Genomic DNA, 27,702 nt, shown 5'->3' with positions numbered 1-27,702 from the left:
TTAAGAAAATATCAATAAATAAATGAGGAAATGGTTCTATCTCTGACTGGTAATTCCTATATAAAATCCCAAACCTTTATTTAACATAAGTTTCACAGTTAGTTTCTACTTCAGAATGCTTCATACATGAAAAAATTTATAATTATGGGAAAATGATTTTGGAATATTAAGTTTAAGCTAAATACTATAAAACCACTTAAAAGCTAACCTTAAGTGTTCATCCAGTATAAGTAGGTCTTTTGGGTTGGACAAATCGGGCTTGACTTCTTGAGTTTGAAGTTCTTGTACGGAAGTGGAACTTGCAACTACCTATTAAAAAACGTATAACAAATCAAAAATTTAATTTATATTTAGGATAACACATGAATTTTAAACAATACTTAAACCAAGATCCGTATTGATAAACGTCTTAATCCAGCTAATATGTTCAACTGATCCAGTCTTTAAAGTGATTGTTTATAAATGTCCATTTAATCAACTTCATTTAAAGTCTAGCACACTTATAGTAAAAAAAGCAATAAAAATAATGAAAAACGGCGAGCTTCAGTTAAATAGTTTGATTTATAGCCTACTCCTTGGAAGAAATGTTGTACGAGTTTGTTGTTGAACTGAGCAGTAAATAATTTAACATTAAATTAAATATTTACAATGAAAAATTAACTACTATAGGTATAAAAAATTAGTTTATACCGTTTTTTCCATATTTTCTCTGCTGGCGATGGAAAACATCTTGGCCTTTGTAAGTTCCATACCCAATATCTAGAAACAAATTATATTTATGACTAAATAACACAAATCTTATGATCTCAAATAATTTTAAAACAATAAAAAACATAGTTGACGTTGTAGTTTTTTATGTGGTAACTATGTTTGAAAAAATACAAAAATACTATAAGTCCAGCCATTGTTTTTCATTTAGTGACCTTTTTTTCATAGCATTGCATTATATTTTGAAATTTTATAAAATAAATAATAAAAAAACATCAAAAGACGTGTATCTTTTCAGTAATAACAAATTTAATAATGGAATAATGGTAAGAAATATTCCTCAATTATTCCTTTATGAGAATATAATTTGATTAGATCTATAGATATTTCGCTCATTCCATTGTGCATATTTTGAAATTAATGTGTTTGAACGGTTATCGAAAAATGAATGAGATCAGCTGGTTCTATACCAGACTCATATCAAAACCATACGACCGAGGGCAGCTGGGTCTGATTTCGAAAAATTAAAACGATTTAGAGGTTTCCCAGGATTGAACTGGTAACCATTTGATTACTATGTCACCTGACTGGGTTATAATGTCTTGAGTTACGTTAAACTCATAGTACCAAAACGATTATTCAATGTTCCGAAAACCATAGTTAGCTTAATCAGCCGTCACATTCATCCTGAAGAGAAATCCTGCTTACCCTGGTTTAATTGCAATGGTGTTCCTTCGATTGATCTGTAGCCTACTAACGTTAACAATTTTGCTCTGAATTTACCTAGCAACGTAATAGAAATAAGCTTTTTTATTTGTTATAGTCCTCTTCCTTATAGATATTTCAAAAGCACGTTTAAAAAACTTAAAGATACAAAGTAAAATCTACGAGTATTTTAAGGAATCTTTTCTGGTCAGTTTTTTATTTGGATTACTTTGATACCCAAAGAATAAACAATATTCAATACCTAAATAAAATCACAAGTACAAGTAATAACAATAGTTCCCGTACTTTTTCATTCATACTTTAACCAGCTTAACGTTGTATATTTAAAATTAAAAAATATGTAAAGAATACTCTTTGTTGTTAAAAATATACTTAAAACAATCAATATTTGAAAACAATAGTCATCTGACGGTTAGATGAACAATACTGTTATTAACCTACTTACAAACCCTTATAATTTTACGATAGTGAATGTTTGGTTTAGAAAAAAATATAAATTTAACAAGCCTAGTCTGTATTAAAAAGTAACATAATAATTCAGTTTCATGTCCGTAAGAGGCTTAACGCTTACAGAGTGTAATCCCTAACACGACTGAGCTCCTTATATTTTAACCACAGAGGCCCATTTACCCCTTTAACGTTCTTTTAAATACATTTTCAACAAAAAATTACAGTAAATAAGTTAATCATAACACGTAAATAAAGTAAAAATGATTGATTTAAGAGAACATAAACAAATATTAAATGCGTTATCTAAGGTATCTTTTTGTAGATCAGTAAACGTGATCTAGATATCCTTAGTACACAGCTTTTCTATATTGTTGCAACTTTTTTTTGTCAAGAGAGAAGTATTCATTTAGTGCGTGGTACTTATACCTTTGTCCGCTGTCTCTGCAGGTTATTATTTTCGGTAAACCTGACCAATCTCTTGAATGAAACGTATCATTTAAAGTCGTACATCAGATAAACTAGGAGATAAAGAAAATTATAAATTATATAAGAGTATCTGTAGATACACAAATGTCGTGAGAAACTGTTTTAACTTAAATCTTGCCTTTAGCACGTATTTACCAAAATGTGTTAACCATCAGCCTCTTAAGTCGCACAAGGTTTAACGAAAGATCTGACGTAGTTTGCCATATAGTTTATATATTTATGAAGATGCCTTTGTACAATATTAATATTTTAAGCTAAGTGTTTGGTAACGTATTAAATTTTCTTAGTTTAATAGATCCTAAAATATTTATCAAAGCGATGTTAGGCTAGATTGTGAATAGAAGCAAGTAAAAATAATCCTATGATGATCATGTTTATATGAATTACTTTAAAAAGGAACAATAAACATTGTTTTCTGAAATATAAATCTTTTTTTTATGATTTTCAGTTTATAGGGTTTCTTATAAAGTATTTTTATAGCTTATAAGTAACAAAGGAATCACAAATGAGATGTTTCCTTAGTTAAATTTTTATGTTGAATACCCTTTATTTGCATTAAGTGCATTGATTTGATGAACGCTGTCAAACAATAGAAAATATCTGGCTATACAATTTGAATTACGTTGTTTATTTTTAAATAGTTTCCGCATATTGTTAATACTTAGCAACCGCAATTGAACGAACCCTACTAAATTATATCGTTTATTTTATATTTTACAAAATTACTGTATCAAGTAAATTAATATGTAAGGTGTTGATCATGTGTTTGTTTTTATGTCTGAGGACGCTCCTGTGTTGCGAATATCGCTATTTACTACCAAACACGTGCTGTTGCTGCTGTTACTTAGATTGTGGATGTATATTCCTGGGCTTAGTAGTGTTGGTAAGACTTGGAAATGTATAGTATTTCAATTAATAAATAAACATTATAAACAATCATTTTACTATGTGACAACAGAAAAAGCAAACCATTTGTCTGAAGCAAAATGTTTAATTTAAAGAAAAAAACTGTTAAACGTAAAAAAAAAATTTAATTTCTGAAAAGGCAGTAATTATATACAACAAGCTCATATTGGAAATATCTTTAGTGTTTAAATTTGTTTCTGAAAGAACCTATTCTTCAGAATAGTAAATATACATGAAGCAGGTTAATTTTAAAACCTGTTTAAATAAAATACATATGTAAACATTTTTTTATTTATGTGGAATGGGTGTCATACGATTTGTAAAAATGTTGTATACAGCTAAAAAGTGAACCTTTACTTATTTCAGCTACTGCGGATAGCTATTTGTATAAACTTTGTTTTGGAAGTAGGAAACTTCGACGTCATCGGCAAGCCTAACCGTAAGTTTTAATCACTTTAATAGTGGAATTTAAAATAATTATGGTTTGCAAAGAGTTTGGGGTTGTAGAAGACCCGGAGCTATTCCTGTCAATCACTAATTTATTTTTAGTATGAGTGTTTGTAAGTTTTTTTTATCTAACTCATACTAAAAGTCCACTTGTCTTAAAATCAAATTAATTATATCAGGAAACAAGTGGTGGGAGTAACTATTATACTGTAAAGGGGAAATCACAAATTTGCAATAGATTTTGAGCCATAGTATTACTAGATATGTGAGTTGTACCATTTAGTTTTTAGTTAAGAGGACTAAACCAAGTAATAAATGTTAATAAAATCTAATACCCAATTAGTGGGTGGATTTTTTTCAAAATTCAGATTTTTCGGTAATTTTATTGGTTTTTGTAAGGGAAATCATATATTTTATAATAACTATATCGTCGTACATTTTGATTAAAATCGAAGCTGTGTTGAAGGCGTTTTTCTAAAACTACGATTTTCTGTAATTTTTAGGTTTTATGTGGATATTATTTTTTAAAACCAAAAGTTATATCGCCCGGTGATACCGTGTGTTAGTACATAACTATGGTCCAATTCAGATAAAATGTTATGTACTAGAACACGGTATCAACTAAGGGTTCGGTCTACTCACAGACCAACGCACACTCATACATTACTTTTTTTGGTTTCAAGAGGGGTTGTGGGGGCAATTGCGTATTTTTACCCAAAACTAAAACCAAAGCATTTTTACTATAACAATACTTCATATAGAATGTATAGAGGGAGAAATTGTTATACCCCTTAGACGGGGCGAACCATTTATTGAATAACATCAACTATTTAACCTAAATACCTGACGAATATGGTTTATTTTAAAATAACTAGTTGAATATAAGGCTTATGACAAATGTGTTTTATCAGAAATTCGATTTCATAGATAGGAAATAATTTTATGAATTTCGAATAATAGTTGTGGTTTTCAAGGTATTTGGCATTGATCCACAGTTAAAACCTGATTTTTAGTACAAAAGCACCTAACTCACCTATAAAAACGAGGTAATCATTTTTACCTAGAAACACTCTCTAATATACAGGATATATGATGGTAATTGGTCCCAGGTTAGATACGTCCTTAAAAGTTATTAGTTTACTATCAATATAGACATACACAAAACAGGGGTAGAATGTTCCGCCATGAAATAGTATAAAATACTACATCTTATCTACTATACTATACCAGTATATAATATACTAATACTATCTGAAGCACAAAAAACATTAACATTACTAAATCATTATTTTCTATTTTCCTTACTACAGCCACTGAATAAGTTCAGTTTCTAAAGATATTGTTATGTATGAATAACATATATTGTTATAAGTAATTGTAAAACTTTCAATTTTAGCGTGCTATAGATAAAAAAGGCAAAGATAGTGTTTCTTTATTAAAAGTTATAGAAGTTTAAACATTTTTATTTCTTTAGTGGCACACATATCTGTGATGGTGGTAATGGTCGGTTGTGCCAGCACCATATTTCTTCTCGTTGGTGCGATTTGTGTAAGTAAATTATTTTTTAATTTTATAAATAAAATTATTTATTCTTTTATTACGAAATTTAAAATACGTTTTAAAGAATTAAATCTAGTATTAATGCTATACAATAACACTTTAATGTATGCCAATTACTGCTGATCTGAAGAAATTCTTATTCTAAGGCCTACCGACTTTATGAATGGAGTAGTATGGAGTTTGGCGAATGTCTCTGTGTCAAGTAATACTGGACTAATTGATACTGAAATTTGGTAGGAATGGATTCAATACACCACAGATATTGTAGGATTCATTCGGATATTTTGACTCCAAACATAAGTAGGGTTATAAGTTCCCTTTAACTAGCTAATCAAGCGTGAATAGTAAGCATATCGTACCATACATGATAGTTTCAGATTTCAGGTCCTGAAACGTTTTGAATTGTATTTTACAATTGCGATTGAAAATATCTACAATAATCCTTTCTAGATTTAACTAGAACTTGTAATAATAACTTAACAAGTTAATTTGTTAATAAAAATCAGCGCTGCTTTTAAGGACACCGTTTTAAAGCTTCCTAATTTTTACTTGGATTGAAAGATTTATTTTTATACTATGAGCACAGTTACTGTATGGTTCTTAAAATATGAAAAAGGTTTTCTAATTTTACAACCGATTAAAAACGTAATTTTTAACCATAGTATAATCCTATGGTTGTATGTCACGGGTATATTGGGAAGTGTATGATAATATACACATTGAATTAAAAATTATAAATAAATCATTGTACAAAGCCGAAACAAATAACTCATATTGTTGCTGTTAACTTGGCATTTTTTTTATTTAGTACCTACTAAACTAACCTACTATTTGGTACATACATAAAAAATACAACAAAACAGTAAACTTAAGCTGAAATTCAATTTCATTACTTTTACAGGGATGCTATCAATTAGTGTATGTGTTCGTGTGCATGGAATGTCTTTGGTATCCTGGTTTTCTATTGTGGTTCTACTTCCTTTTCAACTCAGACGCCGGTGAAGATGACATCGGTTGGATGTTAACAGTAGCTTTGTATATCTTCGAGGACTTTATACTGTGGGGTCTTTCCTATGTCCTAATATTTTTAACAGGTGAGAAACAGATACCTAATATATGTTAGAAATAACAGATTGGAAGATATTTCCAATCTGAAATATCTAATAAATAAGAAAATATTTCTTATTATAGAATAAGAATTCTATAATAAATTGGAAGATATTTTATTTAGATTGGTATACCACAAAAGTTTATTTTACTAAAAATCTGCAGTTTGAACGTTCCACTATGTATTACGATTTGCTCATTAATTTATCCTTCGAGTTTAACCAAAAGGCTTATATATCAAAAAATAAAAATAAAAATCCAAATTTACAAGCAAGCTGATTGCAACTAAACGTAAGTTTTTAGCTGACAAGTTTTGTTATTGAGCTGGTACTCAATAACAATTGGTGGGTTTGGAAACTTAATCTACCATTTAAGGTGATAAAAAACAAAAAATAAAAAAAATAATATTAAAAATAACAGTACAAATAACAAATGTAATAAGGCGTACATTAATTGTCAAATATGAATCCTTATCAACATGTTCATGTTATACGAGTAATAATAATATTAACCTTTTATAAATTTTCCTGGATAATAAAACAGCTGACAGATAGTAACAAAGCTACACAAGGCATCTCCATTCATTGTACAATCCTTCACTCTTATTTGGGTTAAAATACGCCCCTAGGGGGCATCCCTATCTCACCAGGTAAGACTAGTAAGTGCTAATAATTAATTAGTACGTAAAGAAAATAATGTAAACTCTTGAATTTGTTTCAGTGCTTGAAGTTTACCTACTAATATTATCCTGCAGTTTGTACGATGCTCTTCTCTGTATATACGGCAACCCAGATGATTATGGGCCTCCTTACGTCGTAATTGCCTCTTGAAAAACACTTGAATTGTGGAGGTTAAATATATCAGCACGGCCAACGTAAAACTACGTCAAATCTCGAAGGGGGTTGAGTTGTGTTTAACTATTTTGGTCAATATAAAATGGATGATGATTCTTCATAATCTACCTTGGGGGGTTAACCGCAGGGGGCTCACGCTTGCGTGGGTTCGTGGCCTGGGCGACCACGCGGACCCTAGCTCTCCCAGAGGGGAGGTAACTGCCCGGTGTCAGACCCGGCACTTCAGGTAGACCACAGTTATGGACGACTGGTAAGCGCCAGCCCCTTAGGGGGAGCCTCCAGTGACATTCCCTCCATTCAGGGTGGGGGGGGGGGGGTGTTTAGCTCTCAGTGACGCCGTTAATTCCGCCTCTCCTCATCTACCTGTAACTGTGGTTGTGACTGAGTCCTACCTGTTGTGTTCGACTGACATTTTGTGAGGCATATCCTCGACTTTGGAAGTAGCCTCGTCCTGGGAGGTGAAATACCTAGCCCCCAGAGGGGAGGTAAATGCTCCGTGTTGGTATCGGCATTTTCAAGTTGGCCACAGACATGGTCGACTGGGCATCGGGTCCCAGTGACATTCCTTTATCCAGGATGGAGGGGTGTTTAGCTCTAGGAGAGATGGAAGTACATCATAATCTCTAACCTACCTGTGTCTGTGGTTCTTTGGGCTTCGGCCTGCTTGTTGTGTGCGACCAGCATTCAGTGGGCAAATCCTCGACTTTGGAAGTAACCTTTCCTGGAGGTGAAAACGGGCAAGTACCCGCAGCTCACGGGGACACTCAAGGGCAACGTAACTTTCCGCAGTGTGAGGGCAACGGTTTGTAGGTACTTATGCAAACCTATCCCTGTCTCTGAGCACGGACGGTATGGTTATCTTGAGTGTGGGGGGTTCTTCCCGGAACCTCAATTGAGTCAAGGGTGTCGCCACCTCTGGTGGATAGGTTCATCCGGGTGGGTCCCACTTCTATACCTGCCTCCTTTTGGGAAACCCTGATGGCCTGGCAGTGATGTTGGGTCTGACGGGCAAACGAAGTAGATCGGGTGCTGGGTCCGAGCCCGCCAGGGGTATCTGGGGATCTATCGCTCTGGTTATCTCTGGTTTCCCAGCAATGGGTAAGGCCTCGATCGGGCAGCGGTGTAAATGGGAGGTTGGGGTTCCCCCCGTCAGCGTGCTGATGGTCCCCTTCCTCCTGGCTATTGATGGCGGGTTCTGCCTGTCAGGGATTAGATAGGTCCCGAGTGTTGCTTGCACTAAATGCGTCGGGGCGCTCTACTATGGACCTCTAGGTTCCGACCTAGTGGAACCCAGGTGGAGTGACGCTTAAACAAGCAGCCGGAATCCCTGGTTAGGATTGAGGGGCAACCCTCTTTCCGAAGGGTCTGCTTTGGCAGCCGGCGAGCCTGATGACCTTAAGTCATCCGCCCATGATGTGCTAAAGGTTGATGCGTAAGCTTCGGCCTACATCATGGGGCCCGGGTATGTCCTGAAGGATAGGTACCGGGTAAGCAGTCAGGGGGCTTCGGCTCTCTTGACAACAAATAATAATAATAATAATAATGATAATAATCTACCTTGGAATCTTTTTGTTCTTTACTTATATAAAAACATTTTGGCTAAGTTGCAGATTAGGGATATAATGTCGTCTTATGAGACTTATGTCATCGTAATATAATATTGTTAGGTGTTTAAATTACGCTAAATAACTTACTCATGCAACAAATGGTATATAATGTACTGTACTGGTTTGATTTTTTTGCAAATATACTCTGTGTTATTCTATAATCAATACATTTCAATGCACATCGGCATTATTCTATTTGTTATAAAACCTATTAAGAACATCTTTTAAGATATTAACTGTTAAGATTATTCAAAGGGTACTTAACTTTAAATTATACGTGTTTCCTAATAAAATTAATGATATAAAACAGAATGCCTTATTCAATGATGATTATTGCTAGTATTTTATGTAATGAAAGTGTTAAAATTGACAGTTTGTTTGATGTAATTAATCAGTTTCTATTGTCTTTGTGAACTACTTCTCTTTAAATAAAACTCTGCTTTTAACAAAAATAATTCCTTGTATTTTCACTGACAAAATCACAAAGTGAATACATTACAACAAGTAAAGAAAACATTATAAAAACAATAAACCATATGTTATGATTTACTTAAAAACCTTTTGTTCATTTGCAGACTAAATAAAAAATTATTTCAATATTCCCCCTTTTTGTTTAGGCTGAAAATCACAAAAAAAAAACACCAATCTTACTACACAGTATTTTAAAACGTCCAGGTTTCAGAGGTTTCGTTAGTATGTCAGCTATTTGATTCTCTGACGATACTCTTGTAACTTTTATAGTTCCATCAAGTACTTTCTCACGAACAAAAAAATGCCTCACTTCAATGTGCTTTGTTCTTTTATGAAACTCAGGATTTTTCGATAAACGAACAGCTGCCTCATTATCAACATAAATAATGGGCTTCTCATTCATGGTTGTCAAACTTTTGAATATTCTATAAAGCCATACTGCTTCTCTAGTTGCTTCACTAGCTGCAACTATCTCTGCCTCTGTTGTTGATATGGCAATGGATGATTGTTTTTGACTCAGCCAAGTGACTGGTCCTCCCGCATAGAAGCTGATTACACCTGTAGTTGAGCTTCTAGTTGCCATATCACCTGCAAAATCGGCATCACTATAAATGGTTAACTTTTGATTCTCAGGCTGCTTGTCATATTTTATTCTATAGTCCATTGTACCTTTTAAATAGCGCATAATTTGTTTCACCATATCCCAGTGTTCAGAAGTATGACAGTCCAAGAATCTTGAAACATATGAAATAGCAAATGCTATATTAGGTCTAGTTCCACAACATAAATACATTAATGCTCCAACAGCTTGCCTATAAGGAGCCTTTGTTGCCTCTGCCTTTAGTTCAACTTCTTTTCCTATCTGTAAGTTTTCCAAACCAATTGGAGTCTTTCCAGGGTTATAATCGTACATGTTGAATTTCTCTAACAGTCTCTTTGTGTAGCCTGCTTGACTAAGAGTAATTCAACCATCTTGTTCCTTCAAAATTTCAAGTCCCAAGAAGTGTGAAGCATTCATGGTTTTGATCTTGAATTCCTTACCTACCATTTCGAAAAAAACATCTATTTCACATTCCGAGGTAGCAGCTACTAAACCATCATCAACATATAAAATAACTATGACTTTTCCTTCACTCCCATTCTTAAGAAAAAGGCATGGATCTTCTGTGCTACTATTAAAACCATTTTCTTTTAGACAGTTGCTAAATTTTTCATTCCAACAACGTGACGCTTGTTTCAACCCATATAAACTTTTCTTCAACTTACAGTATTGACCAGACCCATCTTCAAAACCCTCTGGCTGTTTTATGTAAATTTCTTCTTCCAAATCACCATAAAGAAATGCAGTTGTGACATCAAATTGTTTTATAAACATGTTCTCGTTTGCTGCAATGCTTAACACTGATCTCACTGTCCCCATTCTAGCTACTGGACTAAAAATTTCATTAAAATCTTCACCTTCCTTTTGGTTAAATCCTTTAGCTACAAGTCTGGCTTTGAACCGATCCACCGAACCATCTGCATGTAATTTTATCTTATATACCCATTTACACGGCAACACCGATTTTCCTTCGGGTAAGTTTGTCAATTCCCAGACATCTCTTTCTTTCAACGAGTCGATTTCATCTTGCATAGCACTTTTCCAATCAGAAGCATCAGAACTTGTAATTGCTTCTGTGAATGATTTTGGAGTAATATGATCCGAGCACATTACCTCTGCTAGTGCTACATAATCAGACAGTTTTGGTGGTTGTTTGATAGTACTCCTGTCCCTTAGATTAATAGAATAATCTTTTTGCGGTAACTCATTTTCTTCCTCAAAAGACTGATCCGACTTCTGCTTGATCTGAGAAGTTGAGCTGTCAATGTCTTTAATCTCTTCAGTCTGAGAACTTTTGTCACATGAGTTCCTTTCTTGATTGGAACAATTATCAATACCACGAGTGATTAAAGGAATCTCTTCAAAAACCACATCTCTTGATCTTATAAGCTTTTCATTTTTACCCCAAATCCTGTAGCCATTATCTTCAAACCCAATTAGAACTCCTTCCACAGCTTTTGAGTCCATCTTCCTTCTGTTCTCTTTCGGTACATGTACAAAACATTTGCAACCAACTATTCTCAACTGATTAATGTTTGGCTTCTTCCCATACCATAATTCATATGGTGTCATCCCTTTTATCGTTGTTGGACCCGTTCTATTCAGAATGTAAACAGCTGTTGTGACTAACTCTGCCCACAGATTTTGAGGCATAGCTTCATGTTGTGAGTGGAACATACATCTAGCCATTTCTACTATTGTCCTGTTGTCCCGTTCACTTGAACCATTTTGTTGTGGTGTGTAAGGCATCGTGAATACTTGTCTTATACCTTTTTGATGAAATATGTTACTCACATCCTTATTCTTAAATTCACCTCCATTGTCACAAGAAAATTGCTTAACAACATGCCCTGCAGCTTCAACTTCGGCCAAAAATCTTTTGATAGGCAACATCAGATTTTTCTTTAATACAATAGATATACCTAAATCGTGAAAAATCGTCTTTGAACAAAACAAAATACTTCGAACCTTGATATGATGGAACTTGGAAAGGACCACACACATCAGAATGTATGATTTATCCAGGTACGCTGGAACGATGTCTTTCCCCGAAAGGCAGTCTATGCAATTTCCCATTCATACATCCTTGACAAATCCTATCGTCCAATCCAACCGAGACACCTAAATTTTGCTGAATTACTTCACTAACATGTTTCTTGTTCTGATGCCCAAATCTTTCATGATACAACTGAAGCAAGTTGGATTTATTCGTGTCTACAGTATATACCTCATTACAAACACGTTTCAATTTTAAGTTCAATTTAAATAGTCCACCATGCATCTCCCGGTAACCTCTCACAATCTCTTGTCCATTTACATAGAATTTACATCGATTTTTGTTGGACTCAAAAAAGCTATTAGAGTTTTTATCATGAGCAGACAACACTGAAAAAAGGTTTTTCCTAACATTTGGTACGTACCAAACATTCGTCAGTGTAAAATTTCTTGTAACTCCCATGATGGTTGACTCACAAGCTATGTCACCCTTACCAATTGCCTCTAATACTTGTCCTCCAGCACCAAGAATACCATGAGGCTCTGTAAACTTTTCAAACCTTTGGAAACTGTGCCCCATGTTCGTAACATGATTAGTTGCACCATTGTCAACAAACCAATCTTCACAGTTTTTCGAATGATTCAAAGATTTTTCTGAGAGCAAAAGACATTGATCATCTTCGACTGTATCAAAGTTTGAAACTTCTGTTGACTTACCATCCATCCTCTTTTCTTGTTTTCTACAATGTCTTGCTATGTGTCCAATTTCATTGCAGTTATAACAGATCAATTTCCTGCTGCCATCGGCTTTTCTTTGGTATCCTCTTGAACCCAAAGTTTCCACGGCAGGGGTTTCTTTTTTGTCATTCTTCTTATGATATCCTCTTGATACCAAAGCTTCCACTTCAGTATCTTCTTTTTCTTTTAAAGTTCTCTCAAAGGCACACAACTGCTCCGTTAAGTTTTCAATGTTCTTTTCTTGCTTGGACAGCAAAACCCAACTGGATTTAAAATTAAAATAATTATCGGGCAAAGTCCCTAAAACCTTACAGATGAGCAAAAATTCAGGCAAAGCAGTGATATGTTCATTCATAAGTTCTTTTTGCATATCAAACCATATCTGTTTTAATTTACTCAGATGAGTAGATATATCATCACTTTCAAATTTCTTATACTGAAAGAACTGCAGACCAAGATCATATATTTTGTCTTCTGACCTCCCTTCAAAAATCTTATGAAGTTCAGCCCATACCTCTCTTGCTGTTTGGTATCGTAAAACCTTTTCTAGGTTAGTATCACTTAAGTTGGTTGTTATGATAATCAGAGCTGTACCATCTAACTTGTTATATTGAGCTAAATCTTCTTCATATTTTCGTTTTACCGCTACCGATGCTTCAGGCGGTACGATTAGGGGCTTGGTGATTTCACCTTCAACAACTTCCAATGCATTAGGTACAGTTCTTAACAATGCCTTTATTTTGTACTTCCATGCAGTCCAATTCTTCTTGCTTTCCAAAGGTGAAATATTTATCTTAGTAATATCCATTTTCTTTACAAACAAATTTAATACATCATAAGATAAAGTGTGTCTGGGCCCATAACCATTGTCTTTGTGAACTACTTCTCTTTAAATAAAACTCTGCTTTTAACAAAAATAATTCCTTGTATTTTCACTGACAAAATCACAAAGTGAATACATTACAACAAGTAAAGAAAACATTATAAAAACAATAAACCATATGTTATGATTTACTTAAAAACCTTTTGTTCATTTGCAGACTAAATAAAAAATTATTTCAATAGTTTCTAATACAATGCTTACAAACCAATAACATAAAACATAATAGATAAATCGTACGACAACCATGTTTATAATATAAAATATGATAAACGTTCTGTTTGATTTTTAAAACACACAAACAATTTTAACTTTAGTTCATTTAGTTGATCTATTGCTCAAGATATTTTGTCAATAGGTATAAGTTGTGTCAGATATAATTTCATGTTTTCTTACCCTTACGAATTGTCTTTTATAAATTTGGGGTATTTCATTCAATAAAAGTCAGTAAGACATATTTACCCTCCTATGACTGTTATTGGAAAGTATTAGTGAATATATCAAATAATAAATCCGTAGGATTTGCATAGGATTAAGCATATATTAATCCAGTTACCATTCAAGCTTAGAAATGCCACCTAACCTTTATGTATACAATTTTCATTGAAATTGGGTATATTTTCGTTAAACATCACACTACCCAAAAACAAATCCTAAAAAAAAACCATCGCCTGAAAAATTTTATAATTCTTCAAAATAACTTATATTAAATATAAAAAAATATGAAAGTCAAATCGTAAAAGCCTGAAATACATGTCCTGTATTTTTTACTTTTAAAATTTAGATTTATCTTGTTGTGAAGAACAAGAAAACAAATGGGTCAAAGAAAATGGAGTGCAATACGAGAACAAGTACCAGACACCTCATTGAGTGAGGAAGATTTATTTATCTGCGTTAAGTAACAAACAAAACAGAACCAAACGTTGGACTCTCTACAGCAATAATTGATGAAATAGTTAATGAGAACCAACTCTTCTAAAATATTCCATCGTATAGCTTAAGTATTATAAATTTCATTTTTTTAAGGTGAACTATTTATGGTAGTATTTTTTTGACTTGGAATTATTTTAATAGAGACGGACGCCTTATAGCTAATTTGAAATATTTTAAATTGGAGTGCCTTATAAGGAATGTATGTATATTCAGATACAATTATACACTATTGAAATGTCATAGATGTAACATCATGGGTATTTATTAATTACTTTATAACCTCGTGTACAAGTTTATAGCTTTCTTGGACAACTAAAACACGTAAAATCAAGTAGGCCCATTATTGAGTACAGCGAAGTTATACTATGAGTTAAAGACAATAGCGTTAAGCAAATAATTTAACTTATAATAATATTTTTATATTAATTTTTAATATTATTTTTTAATTTATTTTTTTTGTTATAATTTATTTTATTTTTTTATATTATTAAGTTCTAAGCTCAAACACAAAATAAAAATATTTAAACAATAATTTTTAAGCTATAAACGGATTATATACCAACACAATATTTTTTATCCTAATAATAACACAAACATTTTATCGGTAACTGATTATTATATCATATAATAAGGCTTTAATAAATACATAACAATATATAACAATAAAAAACATTATAACAACGTATAATGCATTTTTGGCAAATATTAACGAGATAATGAAAGAAACTAAGGCTAACTTAATTAACGGCTACTTATATTTAATTTTAAATTTCATATAAGAATTATTATTATACTTTCATTTAGCACATCTTTCGAGTTAAACATTCATAAGACATAGAAAAAACACCCAGACCTTTAAGGAGTACACAACGTATATAATAAAAATGTATATGCCTATATTGAATTTCTATGAGTTCATTAGCACCATTTATTTAATAGCTTTTACCTCAAAACTGTTAAAACTTGCCGTAAGGAAGGGCGAACGTCGTTATTCCTGTATTTTGATGAAGCACGAAACTTAATAAACAAAATCAATTAAGTGCCCTAATGAACCACTGAGGCTTAGGCAAGATTTATAGTTAAAAACTGTAAGTAGACAGGCTGTAATGCACTTTGGAAAGTCTTAAATGAATTAAACCCTGATTAGGCCGTGGTTTTGCAGTTTTGCGTTCTTTTAAGTAAATAAGTTTATACTTTACCAACAAAAATATATTTAAGTTATATTCTTTGAATTCGATTATTTATTTTTGAACCTGATCATTGTTTATTTATTCACACAAATACGTTGTAAATATTACCATACAATGTTCAATTTCTGATAATAATAAAAAAAAAAAAAACTTATTTATGTTACTCTATTATTAATATGAGCTTACTGGATGTATAGTTCAAATAAAAATGTTTTTAAAAATTATTTTACAGAATTTACATCCGAACAGAAGTATCCTTTTCAAAAATTCTTACCGAGTATCCTTACCATTTAACTATACCAAGTTTGCTAAGTTATTTTCCATACCAATTATTCCTCCCAACTTCCAAATAGTTTAAAGTTGGATTTTACCTAGTATTGATTTAAGTTATTTACACCAAATATCCTTACTAAGTAATTTTATCAAATATCACAATTAATGTTGCAATACTCAATAAAATATTCTTTACAACTTTCTTACAAATACGAGACATTTCGCAGTGGTTCACATTAAATGAAAGGAAATGGATTCTTTATTTGATTAAGCTTGTTTTCCTTCGTGTGAAAGAGTACGTTAACCTAATAAGTTAGAATGTGGATTGCTACGATTATTAGTCTATAGCCGATTTTACACATTTATACTTGGAGGGTTGCGTGACTATCACGTAACATAATTGATAAATAAAAATTCACTGTTCCTTTTGAGGATTCGATCCCAGGACCTCTAGGACTGAAGACCCATGCTCTACCACAAGACCATGTTCTCCGCCAAGTTTTTAAATAGTACAACTGGCCAATTCATATACAAATTATACCTCATACTTGTTTGGAAATTGAGTTAATAAGTAATAATATTTTTCGAAAGTTATCATTACATGTAACCATAACTATATTGTACTTGTCAAACTAAAAAATTCAAGACACATCTAGTAACACAAATACGATTGAAAATACCAATTAAAATAGTACTGAAAGGTCGATAGAATCGATCGATAAAAAATTTGTAATTATTTGTTTCAGGCATAATAGACAGTAAGAACTACCGCTTTAAAGGTATATTAGAAGGCTAAGGTACATTTGAAGAAAATGCTATCAAGCCTTTTACTGCCTTGGTAACACGATGAGGGATAATTTTATTAATTATACACACACAAATCTTGAAGTTTTTTTACTGAAAATAAATATAGCTGTTGCTTTATGTCATTCCGAATAAGCTAATTAATTACCGCTAAATTAAAAGTAATAATTATGGTCCGGCTAATATAAGTATAATGTTCATATAGTATGTCTAATACTGCTTTATTCATCCATCAAAAATACACAATTACACGTAACATAATTGATAAATAAAAATTCACTGGTCCTTTTGAGGATTCGATCCCGGGAGCCATAAAAAGTGGGAAACGGACAGAGGAGCGCAAGTCGTAAAACTGTCAACCCCTCGGCCGAAGAATTCGTCGGGGTAGGACCAAGGAGCGCAGAGGTGCTTGCGCTCCTTGGTCCTACCCGTGCAAGGAACTAATCCCCTACTTACGAGGGTTGAACAAGACGATGCTTGAGTCGACCCTGTGAGTAAATTCCATTAGTCGCGCCTCACTGACTACACCATTGATTCAGGTATATTTTTCTAGTGCAACTTATTACCAAACTAATGTATCAACAAATTACCAGGCCGTACACTTTCACTTTCGAATTTAAATTGCAATATTAAACCTGATCCTTCAGTTGAATGTTAAACCACATTTAGATTTTTTTTATTTTATAAAAATGGATTTTAAATAGGCTATTTTTTTAATAATTGCGACTTGATTAAGGTAGGTGACTTTAGTCTTCATGGTGTGGATCTAAAATCAATGAATGGAAATTATTGTAATTAGTAAGTTTATTCACTTTTAATAACTGCTTTAAACAAACATAATCTTTGAAAAGAAAGGGGTATATCACCGTTAGTTTTACCTTAGAAAAGGTGTTGAACCCTATTAAAATGTGCAAATTTGCAATGGGACCCCTCGCTATGAAATATACTAATTTTTATGCAGGAATGGTTTGTAAAATCCTTAGCTAATTTAAATCCATGAATACAATTAAATGCTTTCAACGTGTACCCGCCATTGATAAAAACGACCTGAATTTTTCATCTTAGTTTTATAGGTAAATTCAACAGACAGAAACCATCTCTTCTTTATGATATGTAAAATTGCGCATATCCATTGAAGTACTTTATTTTTCCATTGATTGATAAAAAGAAAAGGTAATACAAAACATACGTACCAATACAGTATATAGTTGATATACTTTGCAGTTTCTCAGACTCGAGAGCAAGGATCGGTGTCAGAATTTTACTATGTATATTGTATTTGTGTCAAAATGATGACTTTTTATGTGGACAATTTTGTACTATTTCGAATCCCATATATTTTTTCCAAAAATACAATACGGGTCATTCTCAATTCATTTCACATTTCTTAGGAGGTAAGCTTTACTTTTTAATGCCAACAGTGATAACATAATATTACAAAAACAAGATTTTACAAAGGAACAATTTTTTAAAGTTACTTAGCCAACACTTTATATGGTAGCACGAATCAAATTCCATATAATTTTAAAGTTATTGCAATTCCAAATCATCTTCCTAATTTAAACTCAATTTGTATTACAGTACTTTCTTTTAGTTTTCGAATTATCATCTATATTTGGCGTTTATGTTGTCACCATGTAAAACGTTTGTTAAATGACACAAATGATGTATAATATAACATTGTCATCACAATGTCTAAATAGCAACATGTCACAACGTCAAACAACATAATTCATTGTTACTAATGTTTGTATAGGCCAAAAAATGTTTAAACTGTAGGCCTACGGTTTGATGTTTTTCAAAAATAACTTTTTTCTCGCTGGATGAATAAGTTTGATTATTTTGCCCTGAAATAATCAGTTAGCCTTATTTAGATGAAACAGTTATTGTTAATTTAAAGAAAAATCACAGTATATTACATTGTGGATGCTGACTAATGGTGCACTCTGATTAGGATTTATTTGCCCCAATGAAGTATTTTTACCCACGAATCTGTGACATTAGTTAGAAAATGTACCAATTGCACCGTTAACATTAACCAAGAATAGAACTTTCTTTAGGAATCTGCACCGGTAACGAATTTGTAAAATTGGTCACCTTATTAGATGTACAGCAAGAAATTAAAAAAAAAACCCACGTCACTGATTGTAAGTTACTCATTACTTATTATCTCTTATTTGATTCTAGACTCAAAAGTTTATTTTTTTATAATAGATAATTTACTTTGTAACTGGTAACACTACTTGAATAAAGACAAGTTTTAATTTTTGTAGTTTACTCTTTTTTTAGAATTCCTTTCAGAGTATGTGCCGGTTATTGTTATTTGAATTTAGCATTAAAATAGAGTAATTATGTTTATATTTATTGGTAATCCGGAGGTTATGAAATCCACTTAAACGAAGCTTAAACCATTACTTTGGAAATAGCCAAGTAAATTCTGATTAAACAAATTTGTGCTTGTCTAAACAGTTGGGAATAATTATAGGATCTTGAGGAGTAAATGTTTTCATTAGATACACTTTTTTGTCGGCAATACAACAGTTAAAAAAGTAAACTAAACAAAATAATCGATTTATTTTCAGATAATTCTAACTATATACTTTCAGAAAAACCTAAGTAATTCTTATTCAAAAAGTATTTTTAAATTTAAACAAAGCCTATGTAAACAACACTACTTTTTTAAGTAAATTTAGCCCAGGCACATTGTCATTTGGCAAATATCACTTTCAGCAGTAGGCTCACCCACCTAATCCGGAAATGCACAACATAATATAATGTTGTTCTTAAGAATTAGTTTCAAGAATGGTATGCGTTGCTCCTAAATAGCTATTTCAAAATTGCATAAACTATACCTGCAAAACAAAATAATGTAAACATTTGATAGTTCTGAAACGCAGAGAGAAAGTTTAGCTGTCTCGAATAATCTAATATGATTTTAATTATAATAGAATAATGCAAATTTAGTTCCGTACTATTTAGTGATAAATATTTAATTTTTATTAAACTGCACTTAGAAAAATATGCAGTTTGTCTGCATTGAAAATGGGCTTATTAACGTAGGACAAAAACCAACTGTTTTTAAGATAACTACTTCGAATGCATAATACAGTATCTTGCATTGTCTCTGTTAACATATTTATAGTTTCAAAATTACTCCTTACATTTTCATTTTAAAGTTTCAATGAGGCACGACTAATGGGATTTACTTGCAGGGTTGACCCAGCCATTGTCTCTTTTAATCCGTATAATTAGGGGATTAGTTCCTTGCATGGGTAGGACCGAGGCGCGCAAGGTACCTCTGCGCTCCTTGGTCCTACCCCTACGGATTTTATTTATGACCTCCCATTAGAGCAAGTATTGTGCGCTCCTCGGTCCGCGAATCATAAAAAGTAGACTTTGTACTAAGGCTAGTAAAAAAGATAGTCCACTATGACAACCCGATTTTAGGAAACAGCTGATATGGGTGCTGGCAAGTCCTAAAATATTGCTTCTATCTCCTTTCTTTGCAATGCTCTTTCTTAATTCAAATATTAAGAAAATGTAAGGCAATGATTTTGCGTCTCATTAAATTACAGTTATATATTGTTCAACATTTATTTCTGTTTAGTAACTATTACTGACTGCCATTACATGTGCGATACAAATTATGGTTTATCTAATTACATAACTACCTACATTTATGTGCAAAGTATTTAGAAAGAATGTAATTAAAAAGACTTACCAGATTACATGTAAGCATGATTTGTAAATGTCTAAAAACTAAATATCATTTTTGATAAACATACTTTGTACATGTACAGGGCCCTGAGTCAATGAATAAATTACAAATACAGCTTTGCAAGGAACTGACGAGATTCGTTACAAGGAATCAATTGCGGTAAAAATATTTTATAACAAGCTTTTTAATTGGTCAGTGGGTCACTAATAATCATTCATTTACAAATTTCAACATAATTCATATAGATATTAATTTATATAGACATAATTCACATAGATATTTTGTAAAAATTTAAAATAATATAGCTTTACGATGTAAATACTGTAGTATTCTATGCAGTTCTGTAGAAAAGTGGACGGTAATAAAAAAATTACACATTCGCCTATTTTCTGACGATACTTAACAATCTTAGATTCCAAAGCAGAATGCATTGAAAATTATATATATACATATATTATTTACCAATTAGTAGTAGTACAAAAAATAACAATTTCAATAGAGTATTAACATGAATAATTACAGTAAATATACGAATTAATAATGATAAAAAACTAGATACATGAAAGACATATACCAATTACAATTTCAACATTAGTACCAGTGATAAATAACAAATTTGAACAAACTGCGTTGATTATTTTTATAAGTTTAAAAAATGAACGCATCCATGAACACACATAAGTTATTGGTATGATTCTTTATTGGAATACAAGAAATAAAATAGGATAACATGCTGGTCAGAAAGAGGCAAAGGTTGACCCAAAAACGATTGAAAGTGTTTGGTTATGGTAGATAAGAAGCTTTGTCAAGCTTTAGGATTACAATTTGTTAAGTTTTTTCTTGTGATACTCAGATAGTTTATTGCTTTCAGATATTTCATGAAATCCTCATAAATGTCAAAACTGAGAAATCGTTCTGATTTACTTCCGAAATTGGCTTAACTTCCCTGGCAATACATTCTAATGTGACAATATCACAAAATGATCTCTATAATAACTAGTTGAATACTTAATGTGTAAAATATTAATTGGTTTAGGTGATGAAACGCAACAAATAATCCTAGGCCTACAAGCTGTTATGTAATAAGTAAAGAAATTTAGGTAATCACCAACAATTAATCTGAATACGTTTCTATGATTTCCATTGGTACGATATTTCTAAAAATTTGTCGTCATAATTTTTAAATTAACTGTAAACAACTGTCAACAAATACCTTTAAAAGATGTGTATCTGTTGCTGTATCCGTTGCTATTGTCGCTATTTTTGTTGTCACGACTGTTTTTGCATCATCAGATATTTCCTTCCGAGCACCTGTTTCTTCTTCTGCTACCTTGACTTAGGATGCATTCTGCTGGCCATTTTAATATTGGTATGATTTTATACTTTGTTATTTTTGGTAATTTAATTAATGAAATCGTTTGAAATATGATTTGATAGTTTCTTTAAGTACAGGCTTTGATGAAAGAGCTTGGAAAAATGGAGAAACAAAACAAAGAGTTTAAGAACTTTTTCATTGGCCAATATATTTGAGTTCATAAACAATAAATGAATTACTTCCAATGCCTAAGTAAGGATAGAAGTCATCAGGGATACCTAAGCCAAATATGAATTAATTGACGATGATATTGAGACGAGTTATGTGTTTAATATTGGCCTGTTATTGACTAAGACAAGCTGTTCCTTAGTTAGGATCCGGAGTTACAAGTAGGTACAGTAATCAATAAAACTTCTTTTAGCTTAGATCTATAGTTAAGTTGACTGATTTCTCCTGTCTAACTCTGTGGACCTCTGACTACTAAAATCACGCGAAAAGTTAATCTGCGCCTCACCACGGGAAAAGAACGGGAAGATATGGCGATTCTTTACTGCCCCGTCCAATGCAAACTGTTGGATGATTAAGTTCTTGATATAAATTAATTTGTTCAATGTCCATATCACAAGGAGAAATAATCTACAGGATGCGCTTTCTTCCTAATTGGAACACACAAGGCTCCGTCCAAACTCTATGGTTCCTGTCTCACTTACTATATATACGACATTTTTCAGCAACATTAATTGCTGTGTTTTTAAAACAATACTGGACTAATAAGTAAACAAATGAACAAGATTTTTTTGCCTGACGATGGAAACGTAGTGTTTTATTCCCAAAGCGCTTGGGAATAAAACAACTTTTTATATACTGACCTAATTTTTATATACTTGAATTACGTTATACATTTCATTAGGTTATATACCTTCAATATTTCAAGGTTTGTTTAAATTTTAGCCCTTCATTTGAGATTCTTGCCATTAGAAGAGTTTATAAAAACTGATTTTTTAAAAAGAGTTTCATTTTAAGATCTTTCATTCAAGTATGCGGTTAATAGGTTTTGTGTGGCTTTATATAGATACTGCTTTTTTAATACTGGTATAACTAAAATCCTTAACACTGCTGAATTCCTTTATTAGAAGGTTCTGTTTGGCGTATGGTTAGGTGTTCATTTTTATAATTTGTAACATTTGTTTTAGCTAACACGATTAGCTTGGGTTGGTGTGGTCTATTACGTCATGGATTTAGAAGACTGGGACTTTTTCAGTGATCCTCGTGGTAAGTAACACAATAATTGTATTGAATCGTTTAATTATCGTAATGAGTAAAACAATTATCGTGTCGCATGCATAATATTCGTATTAGGTAATCATATTACATAGTGATAATTGATTACATTTTTTATTTGTATTTACATATGAAAACAAAAGGTTGTTGATCCATTCAACATTGTAGCTAGTCGTAAAATACAGTAAGTTATTTAGACTAAAAGCTGAAACCTTTTTTAAAGTAATATTATAAGTCGGTTTTCTAAAGATACCAGTTAAAGGTGAGGGTAGTGTTTGTGAAAATCTAAGCTTTTTGATTAGTTTTAATGAGTAGGAGCAAAAACAAAGTCACTGTTAAAACCTTTTTCAATTGTTTTCAGTTTCTCATGTGTCTTTCTTCACAGCTGCTCTTGGATGTGTATTACCTGTGTTTCTCATCTGTGGAGCGTATTGTGTAAGTGTTAGAAATAACCGAGGTGTTTTGAAATATTTTATGAGAATCGAATATTGATTTTAAAAATCCAAATGTACTAGTTTCCAGCCATTTTGTATATATTTTTTAAAATTTTATTTAATCTCACATTTATATACAGGTTGTCCCGTAAGTAAACAGCCAATTCCCGGGAAATGGCTCAAAATTTTTTCCAAACCCGCTTCGTTAACCAGTTATCTGTCATTTTGTATTTTTACTTTCTCCCCCTATACCATAGTATATGGAGAAAGTATTGTTTTCGTCAAAATTTTCGAGTTTGAGTTTTGAGTGGATATATTTGTTTTGGGTCCCTCTGGACCCAAAAAAGTGGTTTTCGAAGTGATGTCTGTGTGTGTGTGTGTGTGTGTGTCTGTGTGTCTGTGTGTCTGTGTGTCTGTGTGTCTGTGTGTCTGGATGTGTACAGAGCTAGAGACTACACCTGAGGTCCGATTTCGATGAAATTTGGTATGTAGGTTCTAATCCATGGTATCTCCAGGCGTTTTTTTCATTTTTTTGAAATTTTGATTTTTAATGGGGATTTTCCCATAAAAACCCATAAAATACCGGAAAAATCGGATTTTCTCAAAAATGGCCCGAACGATTTTGATAAAGATTTAGTATGTTGTAGCCCTTTAAATTCTGAACAAAATGGTACAAATCCCATTTCTGTAAAAATTACGGTTCAAAAGTTATGGTAAATTATGTTATTTTCCCATAAGAACCCCAAAAAATAACGAAAAATAAGATTTTAGACAAAAATCCGGTTTCGATTTAACATAGTATGTTATGGTCCTTACAATTTTGATAGTTTTTTTTCATTTTTTTGAAATTTTTATTTTTAATGGGGATTTTCCCATGAAACCCCATAAAATAACGGAAAAATAGGATTTTTCCAAAAATGGCCCAAAAGGTTTTTATAAAAATTTAGTGTTATAGTTCTTTATATTCTGAACAAAATGGTACAAATCCCATCTCTGTAAAAATTACGGTTCAAAAGTTATTGTAAATTATGTTATTTTCCCATAAAAACCCCATAAAATAACGGAAAAAAAGATTTTCCCAAAATTGGCTCGAACGATTTTGATAAAAATTTAGTATGTTATAGTCCTTTAAATTCTGAAGAAAATTTTACAAATCCCATTTCCGTACTCTCACCGCTTACACATGATAAAGGTTGTTGACAAACTTATGGGAGAAAGTATGTGTCAGAATACTGATACCGTTTATTACATAAACATTTTTATTTTTTAAGTTTTCCAACCTATCTTTGTAAAACTTGGTATGGAGTCTGGGGTAGAACAGACCAATGTTATAAAAATATGATCTTGATTAATCTTAAAATTTAAAAAGTGGCGGCCATTTTAATTGTTATGCTTAAATTACTCAAAAACGGCTAATTTTATGAAAACACGTTTGGAACACTTTTATTTAGCATTTTTAATTCCCTATCAAACGACACCAAGTTCAAAATGATGGAATAAGAAATAGCTGAAATATTAAGATTTTTCTAATGGGGCAAACCTACTAGCTTCTGCCTTATTCTACCACATTTTACAACAATTTGTGTAACACGAGTGAAAATTGCCTTTGTTGCACTTGAGAAACTGTCCACACTCGCCTACGGCTCGTGCGTAAACATTTCTTTCGTGTGCAGCTAAGTGCCACTTCGCCTACTAGTTACACAAATAACTATTGACTATATTTTTTTTTATTGTCCGTAAATGTATGTTAGGAAGAATAATATTTCTATTATATAGCGTATGGTACGTGAAGTTATTTTTATTAAACAAAATTGTAGGTAGTCCTAAATGAATTCGACCTCAAAAAATATTTTCAAGATGTAGAATAACCATTTTCATAAAATGCAAACTGTATAGTTTTTTTCACTGTCTTATGTATTGTAAAAAGAACTTAAACACTTTGTCTTCCCACTGTGATGTCCATAGTTATAAGACCAGAAACTGTGCTAAACTAAGAAATTATTACTGTACTTATAGTATTACTCAAAAAAGCTCTAAATATTCCTCGATTAAGTTATTCAATCATCTACCATATTATATTCAAGAGTTACCATTAGATAAATTTAAAATAGCTGTTAAGAATTTGTTATTGAAATACTGTTTTTATGACTTAGATGAATATTTTGACAATTGTTTTGACCATTGAAATGTTTTATTAATTTACATATTGACGCAGCCTATACAGCATTGTATGATTTTTGTACATTGTTGTCTCGGAATAAAGATTGATTGATTTGATTTGATTTGATTTGATATGAAAACATAATATTTGCCAATATACAAAAGTTTTCATGTATATACATTTTTGAAAAAGAATGTAGCTATCAGGAATATAAATTTACAAGCCACGGAATTTTAACGGTTTTGTTCTGTATAGTGGCCAAATTACTGCTTATCATTAAAACATGCAGAGTACTAACGTATAGATTTGTTGGTTATTCCATTAATTTAAATATAATTTCTTATAGAACCTGTTCGGTATTATTTTACAGGGATGGTATCACTTGGTCTGCAAATTCATCTCGTTGGAGCTACTTTGGTTTCCATTTTTCTTGCTGTGGTTCCATTATATTATGAACTCCAAGTATGGTAATGCTGAAATTGATAATGAAAAAGCAACAGACACCAGGAAGGCTAAGCTGAAATTTTTTATTGTGTTTCAAACAGGTAATTTTATTTAAATCATTTACGCAACCACTTAGAGTCTTTTTATAAAGATAATGTATAATCATGTTAGAAAAGCTCATTCAGTAATCAAGGCAAAGCCATTTGAATACATTGATATTAATAATGAGAAAGAAAGTTTAACAATGAAGACTGGAGGGTGGCCTATGCAATATTGAAAAGATACCTTTGAATTTCCTTTGATTTATTTCTTAAAGTTAGATAAATTCTTATTAGTTTTCCATTATACTACTTACAAACCTTTAGATAATGTAAACAGATAATAGAAGTTTGGCACTCTTAAGATTATACTGGTATATGTGGTGAAAAAACGTAACCACCCTTGCAACGTTGTAATAATGTTTTTGTTATTAATGACGTATAGTAGAACGTAAGTTGGTAGTGCATAAAGTTTTATTATTTATTGCATTTTGTTCATTCAGTTGTGGAACTGTACACGCTCCTACTTGCCTACAGTTTGTACCACGCATTGCTGTACATCTATGGCTACCCGGATGCTGATAAAAGAAAACACAATGAGACTTGTTGATATTTTTTAAATACAATTTTAATAACAGTAACCTTTATTTATTTTGTCAAGTTGCACTTATTGAAAACATAGGGCAAGCTCGATATACCTTTTTTTTGAATAGACATTCTAATAGCGTTCTGTTTGCTAAAGAATCCATCAATGGTGAACGCTCAAAACAACTTTACTTTTTTAGAAAGCTTTTGGTGATACTCAAAAAATGTTATTTATTTTGTTACAGACTGAAAGAAATCTACATAGATCAATCCCGGGGTTAAGTCTAAGTGATACAAAAAGAATCTTGGGAGTACCTAAAAATAGATAAACTGTGTGCAATGGGTTGGGACACAGAATATAGAGCAAACAATTATTCTATAGTCTGTGGTTTGAGGTTGAATCTTAAGCTTTCAGTACATAAGTCAAGAATAAATCATATACAATTGTACTGAGGACATTACAGTCAGTCATTCCTATCTATTCAATGCCTAAAATATCACGTTTATAATGTTACAAAATATTACAAAACATATTTATTAATTTAAATATCAATCATCTCAATAATAATGATAGGTCCTCAATTAAATGCTCTACTATACATACTAATGTGTAAAATGTGATACATTACTTCATATAGGTATAAATATGTAGAGTTTAATCTAGTACTCAATAAAAATAAAAATATTTAATTTAATCAATTGCTCTATATACATAAAAATATAACTCAATTTTGCGTGTAAGCAACTGATTGAATATGTTTGCCTTCATTAAATATAAATAATCAATCACAGAGACATAGTTATTCGTAACACACTGGACATGAAGGTGAGCTTGTTTTTCTTCCAATCGTGGAAAAACAAATGGAAATAAATGAAGGCCAGCAAATGGAGGATAACAAGAAACCAACGGCACACCTTATACCCTTAGGTGATTTATAGTCAGTGGTGTTTCGAAGTTTTAACCAAACTTGAAGCAAAAACACAAATGTA

At 31.9% G+C, this 27,702-nt stretch overlaps 1 protein-coding gene and 1 long non-coding RNA gene across 2 annotated transcripts; one reads left to right on the top strand and one right to left on the bottom strand.

The window, feature by feature from the left end:
- Nucleotides 1-209: 209 nt before the first annotated feature.
- Nucleotides 210-1,473, bottom strand: LOC128999675 (uncharacterized). The gene is made up of 3 exons (XR_008491317.1): nucleotides 1,417-1,473; nucleotides 691-759; nucleotides 210-309 (listed from the first exon to the last, which is right to left on the bottom strand). It is a non-coding gene; the product is annotated as an uncharacterized LOC128999675 (long non-coding RNA).
- A 1,603-nt stretch (nucleotides 1,474-3,076) lies between these two features.
- Nucleotides 3,077-7,220, top strand: LOC129000665 (uncharacterized). Its single transcript, XM_054427627.1, has 5 exons — nucleotides 3,077-3,253; nucleotides 3,643-3,715; nucleotides 5,198-5,271; nucleotides 6,185-6,377; nucleotides 7,111-7,220. Exons 1-5 carry the CDS (start codon nucleotides 3,131-3,133, stop codon nucleotides 7,218-7,220), a joined length of 573 nt encoding a protein of 190 aa, XP_054283602.1. The 5' UTR covers nucleotides 3,077-3,130.
- Nucleotides 7,221-27,702: the final 20,482 nt, after the last annotated feature.

Source organism: Macrosteles quadrilineatus, unplaced genomic scaffold (assembly GCF_028750875.1).
Source record: "Macrosteles quadrilineatus isolate MER2022 unplaced genomic scaffold, UCM_ALF_1.0 Scaffold_8__2_contigs__length_117827958, whole genome shotgun sequence".
NCBI lineage: Eukaryota > Metazoa > Arthropoda > Insecta > Hemiptera > Cicadellidae > Macrosteles > Macrosteles quadrilineatus.
The sequence above is the reverse complement of the archived record's forward strand: the minus strand, read 5'-3'. Positions and strand labels throughout refer to the sequence as shown.

Bases quoted from the DNA above. Each gene is read 5' to 3' on its own strand.
- LOC129000665 (XM_054427627.1), top strand. From the start codon at position 3,131: ATGTGTTTGTTTTTATGTCTGAGGACGCTCCTGTGTTGCGAATATCGC. The intron at 3,254-3,642 runs GTAAGACTTGGA...TACTTATTTCAG, and splicing joins TCCTGGGCTTAGTAGTGTTG to CTACTGCGGATAGCTATTTG. The intron at 5,272-6,184 runs GTAAGTAAATTA...TTACTTTTACAG, and splicing joins TTCTCGTTGGTGCGATTTGT to GGATGCTATCAATTAGTGTA.